At 56.9% G+C, this 19,486-nt stretch overlaps 1 protein-coding gene and 2 pseudogenes across 1 annotated transcript; all 3 read right to left on the minus strand.

The window, feature by feature from the left end:
* Positions 1-252: 252 nt before the first annotated feature.
* Positions 253-2,820, minus strand: LOC115599109 (annotated as a pseudogene).
* A 5,356-nt stretch (positions 2,821-8,176) lies between these two features.
* On the minus strand, positions 8,177-10,729 carry LOC115599110 (annotated as a pseudogene).
* A 5,017-nt stretch (positions 10,730-15,746) lies between these two features.
* LOC115599111 (protocadherin alpha-3-like) lies at positions 15,747-18,310 on the minus strand. Its single transcript, XM_030459387.1, is given in 3 exon segments — positions 15,747-16,821; positions 16,823-18,021; positions 18,023-18,310. Coding segments are annotated over 3 exon segments (2,562 nt in total).
* Between the last annotated feature and the right edge of the window lie 1,176 nt (positions 18,311-19,486).

The following is a 19,486-nucleotide window of genomic DNA, read 5'->3' on the forward strand; positions in this document are numbered from 1 at the left end:
CTGTGCTCAGCAGACACCCTGGTCAGGGTACAATAAGGCTCACAGTGCTAACACAAACACGGAAAGAACACAAAACCAGCCCAGTGTATTGCGGCAGGGGGAAGTCAGAACCTAGAAGGAGTTTCGACCTCAGCAAAAAGCAACCTCCGGCGAGCCCGACAAGGCAGATGCAACGGTGCCATGGCAGAAGAAGAGGTCCCATTAACACCCGCCAAGCACCCACTGAAAACGGGAACCCAGGGGCGAACACACCTACGACGAGCCCAGAAACATGGGATGGGCCAAGAAGGCAAAGAGAAGGGACAAGGGGAGGCGGAGCAGGAAGGGGCGAGTGCCGGGACAGGGAGGGCCACTGACCGTGTCCAGCAGAGCGGGCGGCTCCGGCTGCGTCTCCTTCGCCGCGGCGCCGGGCGGCGGCGGGAAGTTGGGGCTGAAAACCATCAGATCGCTCTTGCCCGCGCCCTCCGCCACGCACAGGCTCCGGCTCTGCCGCTGCGAGTACGACCAGCTCCCCACTTCGCTGGCGCACACCAGCGTCGTCGGACCGGGCCCCGACACCACGCCCGCCCGCGCCGACCACCGCGACGCCACGTACAGCACCACCGCCAGCACCAACAGGCTCGACACCGCGCAGATGGCCACCACCAGCCACACGTTCCTCGACGACGGCGACAACAACGAAACCTCCTCGGACACCGACGGCGTCCGCGGACCCGACGACCCCGCGGCCACCGCCGACGCCGCCTCCGCGCCCTCCACCAGCGACACGCTCAGCGTGGCCGTCACCGAGCGCGGCGGCTCCCCGTGGTCCCGCACCACGATCACCAGCCTCTGACGCGGGCCGTCCGACTCCTCCAGCGCCCGCGTCGTCTTCACCTCGCCGCTGTACAGACCCACGCGGAACGGCACCTTCCCCCGCGGCTCCCACAGCTCGTACCGCAGCCACGCGTTGTACCCCGAGTCCGCGTCCACCGCACGCACCTTCGCCACCACCTGCCCCGCCGGAGACCCCCACGACGCCCACGCCCACAAAGGCGGAACCGCGCCCGACGAACCCTCCACAGACCACGCCTCCAAGGACCCACCCGCTCCCCCTCCCGCCTCCACACCCGCCCCGCCGCCCGCAGCCGGCAGCAGCGACGGCGCGTTGTCGTTCTCGTCCACCACGAACACCTGCACCGTCGCGTTGCCGCTCAGCGGCGGCTCCCCCGCGTCCACCGCCCGCACCTCGAACTCCAGCACCTGCACCTCCTCGTAGTCCAGCGCCTGCACCGCCCACACGCGACCGCTCTCCGCGTCCACCGACACGTAGCTCGACGCCGACCGCCACCCCCCGACCACCGCCTCCGACAACGAGTACCTCACGCGACCGTTCCCCGCCTCGTCCGGGTCACGCGCCCACACGCGACCCAGCTCCGCGCCCGCCGCGTTGTTCTCCCGCGTCAGCACCGTGTACACCGCCTGCGAGAAACTCGGCGCGTTGTCGTTCACGTCCGACACCGACACACGCACCCCGCGCCCCCCCGACAGCGACGGCGACCCGCCGTCCTCCGCCAACACCTCCACCTCGTACTCCGACACCCGCTCGCGGTCCAGCGCCTCACGCACCACCAGCGAGTACGACCCCGACAACCTCGACACCAGACCGAACGGCGACGACGGACGCACCCAGCACCGCACCCGACCGTTCGCCCCCGAATCACCGTCCCACACGCTCAGCAGGGCCACCACCGTCCCCACCGACGCATCCTCCGACACCGGCACCGACAGCGACGTCACCCGCACCTCGGGCGCGTTGTCGTTCACGTCCAGCACTTCCAGCTCAACGCTGCAGTGACCCGACAGCGAGGGCCAACCATTGTCTCTCGCTTCAATCCGAAAATCAAAGATACTGACGTCTTCAAAGTCCAGGGCACCAGTCAGACGGATCTCCCCCGTCTTCGGGTTGACGGCAATCACATCTCTTCCACTCGGCGGAATGAAATTGGTTGCTGTGTAGGTCACCTCACTGTTGCTCCCCTCGTCGGGATCCGTGGCGTTCACCCGTGTCACCAGTGTCCTCTCTGCAGCGTTCTCGGGCAGCTGCACTTTATACACCGACTGGTTGAACTGGGGCGCGTTGTCGTTGGCGTCCAGCACCGAGATCACCAGCTCCATCGTGCCCGTCAGAGACGGACGGCCCCCGTCACTCGCCGTCACCACCAGGCGGTGCACCGGAACCGTCTCCCGGTCCAGGGGTTTCGTTAATACAAGATCGGGTACAGTATTTCGCTCATTGGATTTTTGTACATCCAACGAGAAGTGCTCGGTGGGGCTGAGCGTGTAGGAGAGCTGCGCGTTAGATCCGATATCTGCATCCGACGCGCCCTCCAGCGGAAAACGGGAACCGGGCAGTGTAATGAACTCCGGGATGCTGAGGTTTTTCCGGTCGGCGGGGAAGACCGGGGCGTTGTCGTTGATGTCGGTGACCTCCAGCTCCACGTGGAAGACGCGCAGCGGCCGCTCCACCAGCACCTCCAGCCGCAGGGCGCACGGCGCGCTCTTCCCGCACAGCTCCTCCCGGTCCAGCCGCGAGCTCACCACCAGCGCCCCGCTCGCCCCGCTCACCTCCACGCTCGCCCGCCGGCCCTGCGCCACCAGACGCAGCCGCCGCGCCTCCGCATCGCCCGCCTCCAGGCCCAGGTCCTGCGCCACACGCCCCACCACCGTCCCGACCTTAGCTTCCTCCGACACCGAGTACCGCACCTGACCCACCGACACCCACCACGCCGCCTGCACCAACAACAACACCCGCAGCACCCCACCGCAACACACCCACATCGCTCACGCCACCACCGCCGCCGCTGTCCCCCGGTCCGCGGGTCCCCGCACGGCTCCTACCGCCGCCGCCCGCACGCACCGGCTCTGCTGCCCGGGACCCCGCGCCGCCCCCCCGCACTCACAGCCGGGCTCTCCGCCGCACCGGGGCGGAGCCGCCTCGCCGCTCGCCGCCGTTTCTGAGCCTGCAGCGACACCGTGTGCTGCTCCCACCACCCAACACGATCCGGGACACCCACTGCTGAAAAGCTGCCTTCAGCCTCATCTCCTCTCCGTCCCTTCCTCCTCTTCGCCCATTTGCTTTCTTCTTTCCCTTCCTCATTTATTCCCATAATTATTTTTTCCTTCTTGATCACTCTTTACATCTGTACCTTCCTTCCGAGCCTTCGTTATTTTGTCTTTCTCATTTTTTCTTTTTTTTCTTCTTTCTTGTCTTCCTTCTTTTCTCTCTGCTTTCTTCTCATCCCTCCTTGTTTTTTATGTTCCTTTTCCCATTTCTGTTTTGCTTTGCTCTGCCCTCCTCCTCCCATCCTTCTCTCCTCTTCAGTAGTGTCGGCAGCTCCCCTCTCTCTTCGGATGTTGTGACCAACAGCATCAAAACAGAGTCACCTGCACTTATTTGTGTCTCCATCACCATTGATCACGGGGCATCAGCTCTCAGTAAGGTGCATCAGTGACAGAACTGGATACTCGGACCAAGGAGGATGCTCTCAGAGACCTGTGCTGTTCAGTGTCTGGAGGGAAGTTGACAGCACTGGTCATCTGCTTTCTTCTCGGTTGGTCTCTTCCTTATTGTTGCTTGGTCATCTTGATTATCTCTTGCTTTCTCCTTTTTGCCAGCTTCTTCCTTAATGCTTCCCTGCTCCTGTCTCTTTCTCTCCCATCACTTCTCCGTGTACAGATTGAATGCTGCTTCATGTTAGGAATCACCTTGGACTTTTCATCCTTTATCTTCTCTCATTTTTTCTTCACTTCCTTCTCTTCTTTTTTTTTTTTATTCCTCATACGATTTACCATCCTTCTCACCTGCTTCTTCTTCTTTTCATATTTCACTTCCTTCTGTTTCCTCTTCCGTTCCTTCTTTTCCTTCAGTTTTATATTCTTTCCCTCCATACAGTACCCTCCTTCCCTCCCCTTCCCTTTTGCATTCACCCTACTTCTTTTTTTTCATCCATTCACCAACATTTTTTCTCAAGGTACAAAACCTCACCACCCAGCAGCCACAAGCCCTTTGAGAAGAGCTCTCTCCATGGCCTTCCATCCATCCAGAATGAAACCATATCCTTGCTTTCCTGGGGCCAACATAAAGCAGACAGATTGCCCATCCAAAAGCCCTCCCCTGCCCCAGGGAGGACACAGCCTTCAGCCTCCACTCATCACAAGAAACAACAAATAACAGAGCCAAACCACCACACAGCAAAGAACAGAATCCACCACGTCCTGAAGCACAACCCAAGAAACATCCCTTCAAAGACCAAGACATCCATACAGAGAAATACACCAGGGCCCTTCCTCCATCCCTGCCTCCTGCTGCTCACCCACACTCTGCCTCTGAGCAGCAGCACAGCAACAAGAGCAGAGAGTGGTGCTGGGCTGCTCCAAACCTACAGCCATTCCTTACAACCCCAGAAACATTTTGTTTCTCCAACAGGAAGATGAAGGAGGAGCAGAAGTACATCTGTTTCTCAACATACATTACTGTAGGGATGAGGAACTTACCTGTAGCATCACTGCTTCGTTCTTGAAAATAATAAACTTCAAGACAAGGGAATTGGTTTTAAGGGATGTTTTCACTTAACATTATAGGAGATTAACATTATGAGACATGGACATAGGAAAAAGTTACTCATGTACTGCAAATCCCTTGAGATCACCACAGAGAACAGTGCTCCCTCATACACTTCTGTCACAATAAAACAAGATGAAAACAAGAAAGCTGAAGACCTTCTCTCCATGTCAACCACAGCTCAAGAGACAAAATCAAATCATCCCCAGCAATGATGGCCAACCCCCTGAATCTCTGCCCCCAGACACCTAACACAGTCCTGCAGTCTGCATCCCATCCACTGCCACCAGCACATTCCCAGGGTGAGAGGAATAAAACCAAAGGCGTGGGAGTGTCAGTCAAAAGGGAAGAAGAAAACCAAAAGATCCATCCCACCATATTGCATCACCAGCTCTGCAAAAGTCCCAAACATGCACTGCACTTCTTTCCCTCTCTAGCAAGAGAGATGAGCACACAGATAACAGTGAGAGCTTCAGAGAAGGCTGGCAGCAGGATCCACATCTGGAAAAGCTTCTCTTTGATCAACAACTTTCCTCAGCAACAAAAACCAATTAAACCAAGTCTGGCAAATGCCAGCACATCTGGCAGCAATACCAAAGAGGCAAGAGTGTAAAAACATGCAGAAGTTCTGGATGTTCTCAGAGGAGCCCTGGAAAGGAGATCCATACACAGGGACACCTCTCGAGGCTCTCTGCTGGCACCTGCTCTTTTATCCCATGGGAAAACACATCAGCTAAGTGAGTATTTTCCATTTCCTTCACAGAGACCCAGCCCATGTTCTACCCAGAACCTCTATTGCCCTCAGGTAACACTTCTCCCTGCTCAGGGTCACAGTCCCCAGGACACATGTCCAGGCCCCACTCACATGCTCCTCACCACAGAACCCGGGTCCTGCTCCAGCTCAACATCTGAAGCCTGGGCTGAGCATAACCCAGGCCTCTGCACATCCACACCTTCCCTCACTCAGAGCCATCACTGACACAATACCCAGATATTGCTCCACCACAAGAATGGCTCCCACTTAGAAACCCCTCTCAGAGCATGACACAGCCCTCTCTGCTTAGAGCTCTGACACAGTCCACACCCACTGCACTCTGCAAGAGAATAACATCAAGTGCTGAAGCATCAGAACACTCACAGTGTCAACAGGAGGGGAGAATTTGTAGCACATCAAACCAGAGCTGGGCTGCTCTGCAGGGTTTGTCCTGTACATCCAGACATGAGAATGAGCCCTGAGTGAAAACAGGACACACCAGCCCGACTGAGCCTGACTGTACAAGTGCACAAGGAGGGGAAGTCAGGAGCACACAGACGAAACCCACCTCGTCACATCTCCTTAATATCCTACCTGAGCAGGACAAAGGAACCACCATGGTGAGGTCCACAGCCATGAAACACCATTCCCCACCAAATCCATGGGATCAGAGTTGGCTATGGAGGATGTTTTCTGCTTTTTCACGAAGAGCAGGAACAACAAGGCATGAAGATATTCAGTACTTCTGGAGGCCACGGCAGGATCCCCAGCAAGCAATCCTGAGCACCCGGCATTTCCCAAAGTTTACTATTGGAATCCTCCAGACTATGCCCTGGGGAATAATATCACCACCAGTGAGAACGTTCTCCAGCTCTTCCCCACTGACACACCCCATGTTCTACACAGCATCTCCATTGTCCTCAGCACAGACTCTTCCCCACTCACAGTCACCCTCCCCATGACACATGTACAACCTCTGCTTGGTACCACTCACAGGATCACTGCCAAAACACTCACACTTCCTCCGGACCCCACAACATGCCCAGCACCAAACCCCACTCTGCAAGTGCCTCGTGCCTTTGCACATCCTCACCTTTCCTCACAAGCAGTGTGCACAATCTCCAGAGGGCTGGCAAGTCCCTCACTCTCTGGCAGGCTCTTCCCACCTGCCTGAACCTCACCACAAATGCTTTGGGCCTTTTCAGCAACCTCAGATGGAAACACTGCAGAGCTGGACATTACCATTCCTAAGGATTCGGGGATTAGAGCTGAGACACCTCTGATCCCAGTCCACAGGGATTTTATTCTCCAAGAGAAGCACACCCAACACACAAGTGTCAGTGCTCTGAAGGTGTCAGCTGGGTCAGGAAGAGAGAGATGAGCCACTGTGCAGGGTTGGCACATCCATGGATTGAACTCGATGAGTAAAGCCTGGCAAGCAGACACAGCAGCTCTCGTGAGGCCAGGTGTGCAAGGGCACAAGTAAGCAAAGTCAGGTGCACATGAAATTACACCCCCCTCATCACATCTCCTGGGCTGAGTTTCTACCTGAAGAGGAACAAGGAACCATCAAAGCAACATCAAGAGCTGCACAAGCTCCAGGGGATCCACAGCTACAGAAAGAGAGATGGATGAGACTCCCAGAACAGAAATCAAAAGATTCCATCAGAGACTCTTCAGGATTCTGCATCTCACCTCATACCACCACATCACCTGTGTCAGGCAAAGCAGCACCAGGGGACTGTCTGTCGTGGGAGATCTTCAACACCTTTAGAAGTACTGTGGGTATTGCAATACCACAAACTATCCCAAGACCTACAAGGCCTCCAGATCCAAATATCTGGAGAGCAGAAAGGGATCAATGGTAGGAACACCCCATGCCCACCAGCTTTCGTTCTTTTCTCCAGCCATCCTCCATTCCACACCCTGTGACATCTGTTCTCAAGACACACAGATCATCTCCCATTACTGCCTTAAGACAAGGCCCATGGACTTCCCAAGGATTTCCAATTCAGACAACTCTTCCCACTGCTCCAGGACACATTCCACATCACGACAGGACCAGGCCCTGTGCAGTGCCACTGCCACATTCTCCTCTGGCTCATGACACTCTTTCCTTTATCACGTGAGTGCTTATTCCATCTTGTGCAGACCCTTCCCATCAGTGACACCAACATAAGTAAAAATACAGATGGCAACACAGACAGCGTGGCCAGCAGACTGCTCTCTCTTTCTACAGGAACTGTTGGCACAGCTCTAAGCAACAATGGCACTGATTTTGTACTGATAGAGAACAACCCAAACGTTCACAAGCACCCCAATCCAATGGAGATAACAACTCTGTAGAAGAATATGGGGTTTAGTTATTTTCATTTCTCTGTGTTTTTTGCTCTTCCATGGTTTCTTTTATCAATTTCAGGAATGTTCCTACTGATACCAATATCGAAAGCAAATACTGAAAGCACATCCAGCACATGTCGCACCACTTCTCTGCCCAGGAACAAAAGCCCAAAATGCTCCCCATCAATGACACCACCACAAAGATCACAGAGATGGCATAACATACACTGTGCTCAGCAGACACCCTGGTCAGGGTACAATAAGGCTCACAGTGCTAACACAAACACGGAAAGAACACAAAACCAGCCCAGTGTATTGCGGCAGGGGGAAGTCAGAACCTAGAAGGAGTTTCGACCTCAGCAAAAAGCAACCTCCGGCGAGCCCGACAAGGCAGATGCAACGGTGCCATGGCAGAAGAAGAGGTCCCATTAACACCCGCCAAGCACCCACTGAAAACGGGAACCCAGGGGCGAACACACCTACGACGAGCCCAGAAACATGGGATGGGCCAAGAAGGCAAAGAGAAGGGACAAGGGGAGGCGGAGCAGGAAGGGGCGAGTGCCGGGACAGGGAGGGCCACTGACCGTGTCCAGCAGAGCGGGCGGCTCCGGCTGCGTCTCCTTCGCCGCGGCGCCGGGCGGCGGCGGGAAGTTGGGGCTGAAAACCATCAGATCGCTCTTGCCCGCGCCCTCCGCCACGCACAGGCTCCGGCTCTGCCGCTGCGAGTACGACCAGCTCCCCACTTCGCTGGCGCACACCAGCGTCGTCGGACCGGGCCCCGACACCACGCCCGCCCGCGCCGACCACCGCGACGCCACGTACAGCACCACCGCCAGCACCAACAGGCTCGACACCGCGCAGATGGCCACCACCAGCCACACGTTCCTCGACGACGGCGACAACAACGAAACCTCCTCGGACACCGACGGCGTCCGCGGACCCGACGACCCCGCGGCCGCCGCCGCCGACGCCTCCGCGCCCTCCACCAGCGACACGCTCAGCGTGGCCGTCACCGAGCGCGGCGGCTCCCCGTGGTCCCGCACCACGATCACCAGCCTCTGACGCGGGCCGTCCGACTCCTCCAGCGCCCGCGTCGTCCTCACCTCGCCGCTGTACAGACCCACGCGGAACGGCACCTTCCCCCGCGGCTCCCACAGCTCGTACCGCAGCCACGCGTTGTACCCCGAGTCCGCGTCCACCGCACGCACCTTCGCCACCACCTGCCCCGCCGGAGAACCCCACGACGCCCACGCCCACAAAGGCGGAAACACGCCCGACGAACCCTCCACAGACCACGACTCCGCTCCCCCTCCCGCCTCCACACCCGCCCCGCCGCCCGCAGCCGGCAGCAGCGACGGCGCGTTGTCGTTCTCGTCCACCACGAACACCTGCACCGTCGCGTTGCCGCTCAGCGGCGGCTCCCCCGCGTCCACCGCCCGCACCTCGAACTCCAGCACCTGCACCTCCTCGTAGTCCAGCGCCTGCACCGCCCACACGCGACCGCTCTCCGCGTCCACCGACACGTAGCTCGACGCCGACCGCCACCCCCCGACCACCGCCTCCGACAACGAGTACCTCACGCGACCGTTCCCCGCCTCGTCCGGGTCACGCGCCCACACGCGACCCAGCTCCGCGCCCGCCGCGTTGTTCTCCCGCGTCAGCACCGTGTACACCGCCTGCGAGAAACTCGGCGCGTTGTCGTTCACGTCCGACACCGACACACGCACCCCGCGCCTCCCCGACAGCGACGGCGACCCGCCGTCCTCCGCCAACACCTCCACCTCGTACTCCGACACCCGCTCGCGGTCCAGCGCCTCACGCACCACCAGCGAGTACGACCCCGACAACCTCGACACCAGACCGAACGGCGACGACGGACGCACCCAGCACCGCACCCGACCGTTCGCCCCCGAGTCACCGTCCCACACGCTCAGCAGGGCCACCACCGTCCCCACCGACGCATCCTCCGACACCGGCACCGACAGCGACGTCACCCGCACCTCGGGCGCATTGTCGTTCACGTCCAACACTTCCAGCACCACTTTGCAGTGCCCTGACAGAGGAGGGGTGCCACTGTCTCTCGCTTCGATTCGAAATTCAAAGACACTGACGTCTTCAAAGTCCAGGGCACCAGTCAGACGGATCTCCCCCGTCTTCGGGTTGACGGCAATCACATCTCGTCCACTGGGGGGAATAAAATTCGTCGCCCTATAGGTCACCTCACTGTTGCTCCCCTCGTCGGGATCTGTGGCGTTCACCCGCGTCACCAATGTCCCCTCTGCAGCGTTCTCGGGCAGCTGCACTTTATACACCGACTGGTTGAACTGGGGCGCGTTGTCGTTGGCGTCCAGCACCGAGATCACCAGCTCCATCGTGCCCGTCAGAGACGGACGGCCCCCGTCACTCGCCGTCACCACCAGGCGGTGCACCGGAACCGTCTCCCGGTCCAGAGGTTTCGTTAATACAAGATCAGGGGGAGAATTTTGATCACTCGATTCTTGTAAATCCAAGGCGAAGTGCTCGGTGGGGCTGAGCGTGTAGGAGAGCTGCGCGTTAGATCCGATATCTGCATCCGATGCGCCCTCCAGCGGGAAACGGGAACCGGGAAGGGAGGATTCCGCGATAGTCAAGGCTTCTTCCTTCACGGGGAAGACCGGGGCGTTGTCGTTGATGTCGGTGACCTCCAGCTCCACGTGGAAGACGCGCAGCGGCCGCTCCACCAGCACCTCCAGCCGCAGGGCGCACGGCGCGCTCTTCCCGCACAGCTCCTCCCGGTCCAGCCGCGAGCTCACCACCAGCGCTCCGCTCGCCCCGCTCACCTCCACGCTCGCCCGCCGGCCCTGCGCCACCAGACGCAGCCGCCGCACCTCCGCATCGCCCGCCTCCAGGCCCAGGTCCTGCGCCACACGCCCCACCACCGTCCCGACCTTGGCTTCCTCCGACACCGAGTACCGCACCTGACCCACCGACACCCACCACGCCGCCTGCACCAACAACAACACCCGCAGCACCCCACCGCAACACACCCACATCCCTCACACCGCCGCCTCTGCCCCCCGGTCCCTGGGTCGCCGCACGGCTCCTACCGCCTCCGCCCGCACGCACCGGCTCTGCTGCCCGGGGCCCCGCGCCGCCCCCCCGCACTCACAGCCGGGCTCTCCGCCGCACCGGGGCGGAGCTGTCTCGCCGCTCGCCGCCGTTTCTGAGCCTGCAGCGACACCGTGTGCTGCTCCCACCACCCAACACGCTCAGGGACAACCACTGCTGAAAAGCTGCCTTCAGCCTCATCTCCTCTGCGTACCTTACTCCCTTTTTCAAATTTCATTTTATTTTGTCTTTTCTTCTTCCTCTTTTTTTCACCTCTCGTTATTTTTTGACCTTGAACATTCGCCCGTTCCTCGCAGCGATTCTTTTATTTTGTAGTTTTTTCTTTTTCCTTGTTTTGTCTTCATTTATTACCTCCACGTTCTTTTCTTCTAGTACTTCATTGTCTTCCCACTTCTCTCTCTCTCTCTCTCATTTCTTCTCCGTTGATTTTCCTCTTCCTTCTCTGTCTCCTCCATTTCTTTTTTGCCGTCTCATTTCTGATTCCTTCCTCCCCCTTTCCTTCTCTTCCCATCCTTTAACTCTTCTTCTTCCTCGCACTGGGCTCCCAAGTCGCCTTCAGCTCCGAAGATGAGGTCATCAAGGACGGAGCTATCAGTGCTAATTACGCGTGTATCAGAGTTAATTACGGCTCCATCAGTGTTAATGACGGGCTGTCAGTGCCGGAGAGCTGCTCTCTAACCCGGGGGACCTACTCTTTTCAGCATCTACAGGTAGGGTCTGAGCACCCTGGGTATCTCCTGTGTCGTCTCTTGCTTCCTCTTCTTTGGCAGCTTCCGTCCTTACATGATTTCATGCTATTTCTCCCCCTCACTTCTCCCTATACAGAGATAATCGCGGTTCATGCCATAGGACCCTTGACTTTTCCTCTTTTCTTCATCTTCTTTCTCTCCATTTTTCTTTCCTCCCTTCTTTTCTTTCTCTTCCTTTCCCCATTTCTCCTTCTCTTCTTTTCACTGACCTTCTCTCGCTCTCTCTTCGACTTCCCTCTTTGTCTCATACAGACTGCCCCTCCCTATCCAGAGGAAATCCACACTCTTCAGCCTCCAGTCCTCACAAGCACCCAGCACAGAGCAAGGACATCACATGGCAAGGAATAGAGAATACCACTCTCACAAACACAACCACAAACACCCCGTGACTGAAAATGTGTCCAAAAACGTTCCAACCAGCTCAGCAACCCAGGGGTCTGTCCTTAAAGACATCAAACCCATCACAGGTCAATACAAAGGCTGAAAAAGCACAGGACAACCACATCTCCTGAACTCTTCATGTAATTCCATGAAGAGCCATTCTTCCTGTCTCCTTTTCCACATCCATCATCAGTGGGAAGCTCTTGCTTCCCCTTTCAGGCAAGCATGGGAGAACCTCCAGGAACACACCAAGAGCCTCCATACCCAAGGGCATTAGTAGCCACAGAAAATGTCTCACTCATAGCAGGAGTTACTTGTCAAAAGCCACATGGAAAAAACACAGCATGTTCACTGAGAACAGCCCCCAACACCCAACACATCCACTCCAAAAAATGTATTCATGTCCCACTTTCACCTGGGCTTGCTGCCACTTGTTCATGCTGTGCCTGGAAGCTTCAGCAGAGATCAAAGTGCTGCTTTACTGCTCCAGTCACAGAATATTTCAACTTCAGAGGGCCTATCAAGGCTATCAAATCCAACTCCTAATCCAGGCAACATTTGCTCAGTCCAACAGGAAGGCACCAAGACAACACCACAACAACCGTACACCTGTCTCTCAGGCTCACCTTCTGTAGGTAGGAGTGACTTACCTGTAGCTCACTGCATCCCTGTAGCATTACACGTGGCTGATATTCTGTATCATCACAGAATAGCAGAATAATTCCACTTGGAAAAGGTGTTCAAGATAATAAAATAAAACTATAACTTTACCAAACATTAAACTAAATCTATCAAGTTCAGGAACAAGATTCCTCATAAAAAACAAATGATCAAAGTTGCCTTTGATCATGGTGGATGTCTTCTCATCAGAAAGGAAGAACATGGACAACAAGGCAGAAGAATATTCAGTAATCCAGAGGCCCTGACAGGATCCCAGCAAGAAACCCTGTGCACCAGGCAGCTCCCCAGTTTTCTACTGGAATCCCCTAGTCTAAGCCCTGAAAAAATGACATCTCTATATATAAAAAAAACATTCTCCAGATCATCATCCATGACCTATTCCACATTCCCCCCAGCATCTCCATTTCCTCAGGGAAGATTCTTCCCTGCTCAACCACCTTTCCCACACCTTGTGCCCCAGGCCCCACTCAGTGACACTCAGAGGGTTGCTGCAACCGCAGCCAAACTTCACTCCACCACTACAGCCCAGCCCAGCAAGGAAACCCACTCTGAACACAACCCTGGACTTTGCACATCCTCACCTTCCCTCACCACTGGCACAGAGAACATACAGAGAACAGGAAGTGATTGGCAGGCTCTTCCAGGCTGCATGAACCTCACCAGGAATGTTTTGTGACTTGTCAGCAATCTCAGGTGGAAACATCACAGAGCTTCACATCAGAGTTTCTAAAGAATCTGGGAAAGATCTGATCACAGGCCTTTCCAAGTGAAAAGACCACACCAAATGCTGAAGTGCAAAACCACTCCCAATAGTCACTGAGTGGGAGCAGCTGTGCCACAGAAAACCAGAGCTGGGCAGCTGGGAAGGCTTTGGAATGTTGGTGAACAGACCTGGCAAAGGGATGCAGCATCTCTACTGAGACCAACTCTGAAAGGGAACAAGGAGGGAAAACAGGAATACACAAATTATACCCACATCCTCATCACATCTGCTGAAATGTCCCACCTGAGAAGGACCAAGGGAGGAACCACTGTGGCAACATCAACAGCTGTGGAAGCTGCTATGGATCCCCAGCACTACACAAGGACAGCAGGATCAAGCACTACACTCCCACAACACCTTGATGGAGCAACAAGCTCCATCAAAATCAAAGTATTCAGCAGTCTGCATCTCACCTGCCCTTACCAACACATGGCCTGCAGCAGCAGCAGCAGCACCAGGGACTGTCTCTCGTGGGAGGCAGACATGACCTCAAGGCATATTGAGGGCATTCCAGAAGCACACACTACCTCAAGATCCAGAAGAACTCCAGATCCTTGGATTCTGGAAAATGATCTTGGGCAGAAACCCTCCGTGCCCATCCTGCATCATGCTTTCCTCCAGACTCCCTCCATTCCACACCCTGTGACATCAGTTCTCAAGGCACACAGATCATCTCCCATTGCTGTCTGGTGACACAGCCCATGGTGCTCCCAAGGATTTCCCATTCAGACAACTCTTCCCACTGCTCCAGCACACATCTCACATCATGGCATGGCGAGGCCCAGCACAGCTCCACTGTCACATTCATCTCTGTGACACAAGGCCTTTAACCCTCCCCATCTCAGCCTCACTGCAGCTTTTGCAGACCCTTCACATCAACGAGAGGACCACAAAACCCATACAGGTGGTGTCACATGAACCATGTCAGGACAGTGCCCTCTTTCTACATGTGCAGCTGGGGCAGCTGCAAATGGCAATGGCATTGATTTCATGCTCTGAGAGAACACCCCAAATGATGGCAAGCACCACAACGTGACACAGGATACTGACTCTGGAGGGGAATTTCAGTTATCAAGGGCTTTGTTATCAGGCAGTAATTTCATTGATTATTTTGGTTCTTTTCATTGGTTGGGATTTTTTTTTTATTTTTATTGCAAGGGTGTAGCTGCTGATGCAAATACTGAAAGATGATCACAGCCCAGCACATGTCACACCACTTTTCTGGCCAGCAGTGCAAGCCTGAAGCAATTTCCAGCACTGACAGCAACACAGAAATTATAAAGATGGCATCACCCACACTGCAGTCTGCATCCTCAGTCCTTCTGCTTTATGGTTTACACTGTTCAGCTATCTCAGATGGAAATGTTACACACCTGGGAACACCGAAAATGTTACATGTCTGTTTGTGGAAATGGTTTCAAGACAGGTCTAGAGACCATGGGAACTGATTTCCTTCTCTGGGAGGACAACCCTGATGGAGACAAGCACAGCACCATAATGGACATATCAGCTTATTTGGAGAGGGGTTCAATGAAGGTTTCCAGGGTGCCATAAGACTCTCAGTACTGATATGAATATTTTTAAAACACCAAAATGGAGCAGTGTTCATCATATCACCTCATTGCTCCATCCAGGAACTGGAGTCTACAGCACAATGTGGAGAGGCTGGAAACATTACAAAAAAAATCATTCCCATTTCTGACACCTACCTTGGGTCACACTCCTCTCTCTGAATACATTTTAACTGCTACATAAAGGAACAGGATACTTCTAAAAGAACACTGGACAAGACCACAATATTTTCCCTGTTTTCCTAATGATACTGCTGTGAGGATCCAAAGGGAAAAAAAAAAAAAACCCACGGGAGACAAAAACATCAAGTCCACGTTATTACTTTGTGTCAAGTCTCCCGCAGAAGGGAATCAAAGAAGAGAAGGACACAGTGTTCAGTAAGAAACCAGCCCAGATACCAGCAGGGTCAGCAGTCAGCACAGCTGGATAAGGAAATAAAGAACAAATACGAGACTATCCCCAGGCACAAGTGCTGCACTCCTGCTGGAGTATCAGCTGGAAAGGCTGCACACCAGGAACCAGGAACTGATCTAAACCTGATCTGTGCACCTCATACTGCAATCAGCACGGGTTTCATTGTACAAGACTAAAAAAAAACAACAAACCCACGAAAGCAAAGCTCAGATCTAGCAAGGTACACGAGTCCCTTTACTTTTCATTTCCATCCCGGCCCGAAAAAGGCAAAAGACGAGGGGCTCCACACAAAGAACAACAAGAGAGATGCAAAGGGCCCGTTAAGACCCTTGAAGCACCAGAAAGCACCAACCGAGACCGGGACCCGAGGGTCCAGCCAAGCTACTCCCGTACTAGGGGAGTGACCAGGAGGGCAAAGAGAAGGGACAAGCGGAGGCGGAGCAGGAAGGGGCGAGTGCCGGGACAGGGAGGGCCACTGACCGTGTCCAGCAGAGCGGGCGGCTCCGGCTGCGTCTCCTTCGCCGCGGCGCCGGGCGGCGGCGGGAAGTTGGGGCTGAAAACCATCAGATCGCTCTTGCCCGCGCCCTCCGCCACGCACAGGCTCCGGCTCTGCCGCTGCGAGTACGACCAGCTCCCCACTTCGCTGGCGCAAACCAGCGTCGTCGGACCGGGCCCCGACACCACGCCCGCCCGCGCCGACCACCGCGACGCCACGTACAGCACCACCGCCAGCACCAACAGGCTCGACACCGCGCAGATGGCCACCACCAGCCACACGTTCCTCGACGGCGACGACAACAACGAAACCTCCTCGGACACCGACGGCGTCCGCGGACCCGACGACCCCGCGGCCACCGCCGCCGCCGCCTCCGCGCCCTCCACCAGCGACACGCTCAGCGTGGCCGTCACCGAGCGCGGCGGCTCCCCGTGGTCCCGCACCACGATCACCAGCCTCTGACGCGGGCCGTCCGACTCCTCCAGCGCCCGCGTCGTCCTCACCTCGCCGCTGTACAGACCCACGCGGAACGGCACCTTCCCCCGCGGCTCCCACAGCTCGTACCGCAGCCACGCGTTGTACCCCGAGTCCGCGTCCACCGCACGCACCTTCGCCACCACCTGCCCCGCCGGAGACCCCCACGACGCCCACGCCCACAAAGGCGGAACCGCGCCCGACGAACCCTCCACAGACCACGCCTCCAAGGACCCACCCGCTCCCCCTCCCGCCTCCACACCCGCCCCGCCGCCCGCAGCCGGCAGCAGCGACGGCGCGTTGTCGTTCTCGTCCACCACGAACACTTGCACCGTCGCGTTGCCGCTCAGCGGCGGCTCCCCCGCGTCCACCGCCCGCACCTCGAACTCCAGCACCTGCACCTCCTCGTAGTCCAGCGCCTGCACCGCCCACACGCGACCGCTCTCCGCGTCCACCGACACGTAGCTCGACGCCGACCGCCACCCCCCCGACCACCGCCTCCGACAACGAGTACCTCACGCGACCGTTCCTCGCCTCGTCCGGGTCACGCGCCCACACGCGACCCAGCTCCGCGCCCGCCGCGTTGTTCTCCCGCGTCAGCACCGTGTACACCGCCTGCGAGAAACTCGGCGCGTTGTCGTTCACGTCCGACACCGACACACGCACCCCGCGCCTCCCCGACAGCGACGGCGACCCGCCGTCCTCCGCCAACACCTCCACCTCGTACTCCGACACCCGCTCGCGGTCCAGCGCCTCACGCACCACCAGCGAGTACGAACCCGACAATCTCGACACCAGACCGAATGGCGACGACGGACGCACCCAGCACCGCACCCGACCGTTCGCCCCCGAGTCACCGTCCCACACGCTCAGCAGGGCCACCACCGTCCCCACCGACGCATCCTCCGACACCGGCACCGACAGCGACGTCACCCGCACCTCGGGCGCGTTGTCGTTCACGTCCAGCACTTCCAGCTCAACGCTGCAGTGACCCGACAGCGGAGGGGTGCCACTGTCTCTCGCTTCGATTTGTAAGTCGTATAAACGCACGTCTTCAAAGTCCAGGCTGCCCGTCAGACGGATCTCCCCCGTCTTCTGATCAATCGTGAAAACATCTCTTTTATCAACAGGAACCGAACTCATGATAATGTAAGAAAATTCCTTATTAACACCTTCATCCGGATCCGTGGCGTTCACCCGCGTCACCAGTGTCCCCTCTGCAGCGTTCTCGGGCAGCTGCACTTTATACACCGACTGGTTGAACTGGGGCGCGTTGTCGTTGGCGTCCAGCACCGAGATCACCAGCTCCATCGTGCCCGTCAGAGACGGACGGCCCCCGTCACTCGCCGTCACCACCAGGCGGTGCACCGGAACCGTCTCCCGGTCCAGGGCTTTCGTGAGCACCAAGAACAGAGATTTCCTGTTTTCATCAGAGGATTTCACATCGAGCGTAAAGTGCTCGGAGGGGCTGAGCGTGTAGGAGAGCTGCGCGTTAGATCCGATATCTGCATCCGACGCGCCCTCCAGCGGGAAACGGGAACCGGGCAGCGTTGTAAACTCGGCGATGCTGAGGTTTTTCCGGTCGGCGGGGAAGACCGGGGCGTTGTCGTTGATGTCGGTGACCTCCAGCTCCACGTGGAAGACGCGCAGCGGCCGCTCCACCAGCACCTCCAGCCGCAGGGCGCAACGGCGCGCTCTTCCCGCACAGCTCCTCCCGGTCCAGCCGCGAGCTCACCACCAGCGCCCCGCTCGCCCCGCTCACCTCCACGCTCGCCCGCCGGCCCTGCGCCACCAGACGCAGCCGCCGCGCCTCCGCATCGCCCGCCTCCAGGCCCAGGTCCTGCGCCACACGCCCCACCACCGTCCCGACCTTGGCTTCCTCCGACACCGAGTACCGCACCTGACCCACCGACACCCACCACGCCGCCTGCACCAACAACAACACCCGCAGCACCCCACCGCAACACACCCACATCGCTCACACCGCCACCGCCGCCTCTGCCCTCCGGTCCCCGCACGGCTCCTACCGCCGCCGCCCGCACGCACCGGCTCTGCTGCCCGGGGCCCCGCGCCGCCCCCCCGCACTCACAGCCGGGCTCTCCGCCGCACCGGGGCGGAGCCGCCTCGCCGCTCGCCGCCGTTTCTGAGCCTGCAGCGACACCGTGTGCTGCTCCCACCACCCAACACGCTCCGGGACACCCACTGCTGAAAAGCTGCCTTCAGCCTCATCTCCTCTCCGACCCTTCCTCCTCTTCGCCCATTTGCTTTCTTCTTTCATTTCCTCTTTTCTTCTCCTAATTCCTTTTTTCCTTCTTGCTCATTCCAACATCCTTGGATTGCTTCCTAACCTTCGTTATTAGGCCTTTCTCCTGGTCTTCTTTTTTTCTTCTTGTCTTCTTTTTTTTCTCTCTGCTTTCTTCTTATGTTCCTTTTCCATTTCCGTTCTGCTTTGCTCCGCCTTCCTCCTCCCATCCTTCTCTCCTGTAGTGCCAGCAGCTCCCCTCTCTCTTCGGATGTTGTGACCAACAGCATCAAAACAGAATCTCACCACTAATTATGTCTTCATCGGCACTGATTACAGGGCATCAGCTCTAAGCAAGGTTCCAGTGCTTAACCACCCGTTCCGTAAAGAACTCTCTCCTGATATTCAGCCTAAATCTCCCATCACACCACTTGAAGCCATTTCACTGTGTCCTGTTCTCTGTCACCAGTGAGAGGAGACCAACCGCACGCTCACTACAACCTCCTTTCAGGTATTTGTAAAGAGTGATAAGGTCTCCCCTCAGACTCTGATTCCCCACACCATAAAGCCCCAACACCCTCAGTTGCTCCTCAGAAGGGATGCTTTCCAATTCCTTCACTGGTTTTGTTGCCTTTATTGGACTTACTCCAACACCTCAATGTCCTTTTTGTATTGAGGTGCCCCAAACTGAACACAATACTCGAGGTGGGGCCTTACCTGTGTCGAGTTCTCGTCCTTCAGGTTCATTTTCTTTCACTCCAAGCACTGCCTCTCTCAAATCCCCACCCCTTCTGCAAACACCTTACTTGTCTGGTTTTTCCATTTACCAAAGTGTTTCTAAAGCTCTAAAACCTTTTCACTATCCACCACCCACAGCCCTTTTGTCACACACGGGCCCTGGTGGCATCC

Source organism: Calypte anna, chromosome 13, assembly GCF_003957555.1.
Source record: "Calypte anna isolate BGI_N300 chromosome 13, bCalAnn1_v1.p, whole genome shotgun sequence".
Classification (NCBI taxonomy): Eukaryota; Metazoa; Chordata; class Aves; order Apodiformes; family Trochilidae; genus Calypte; species Calypte anna.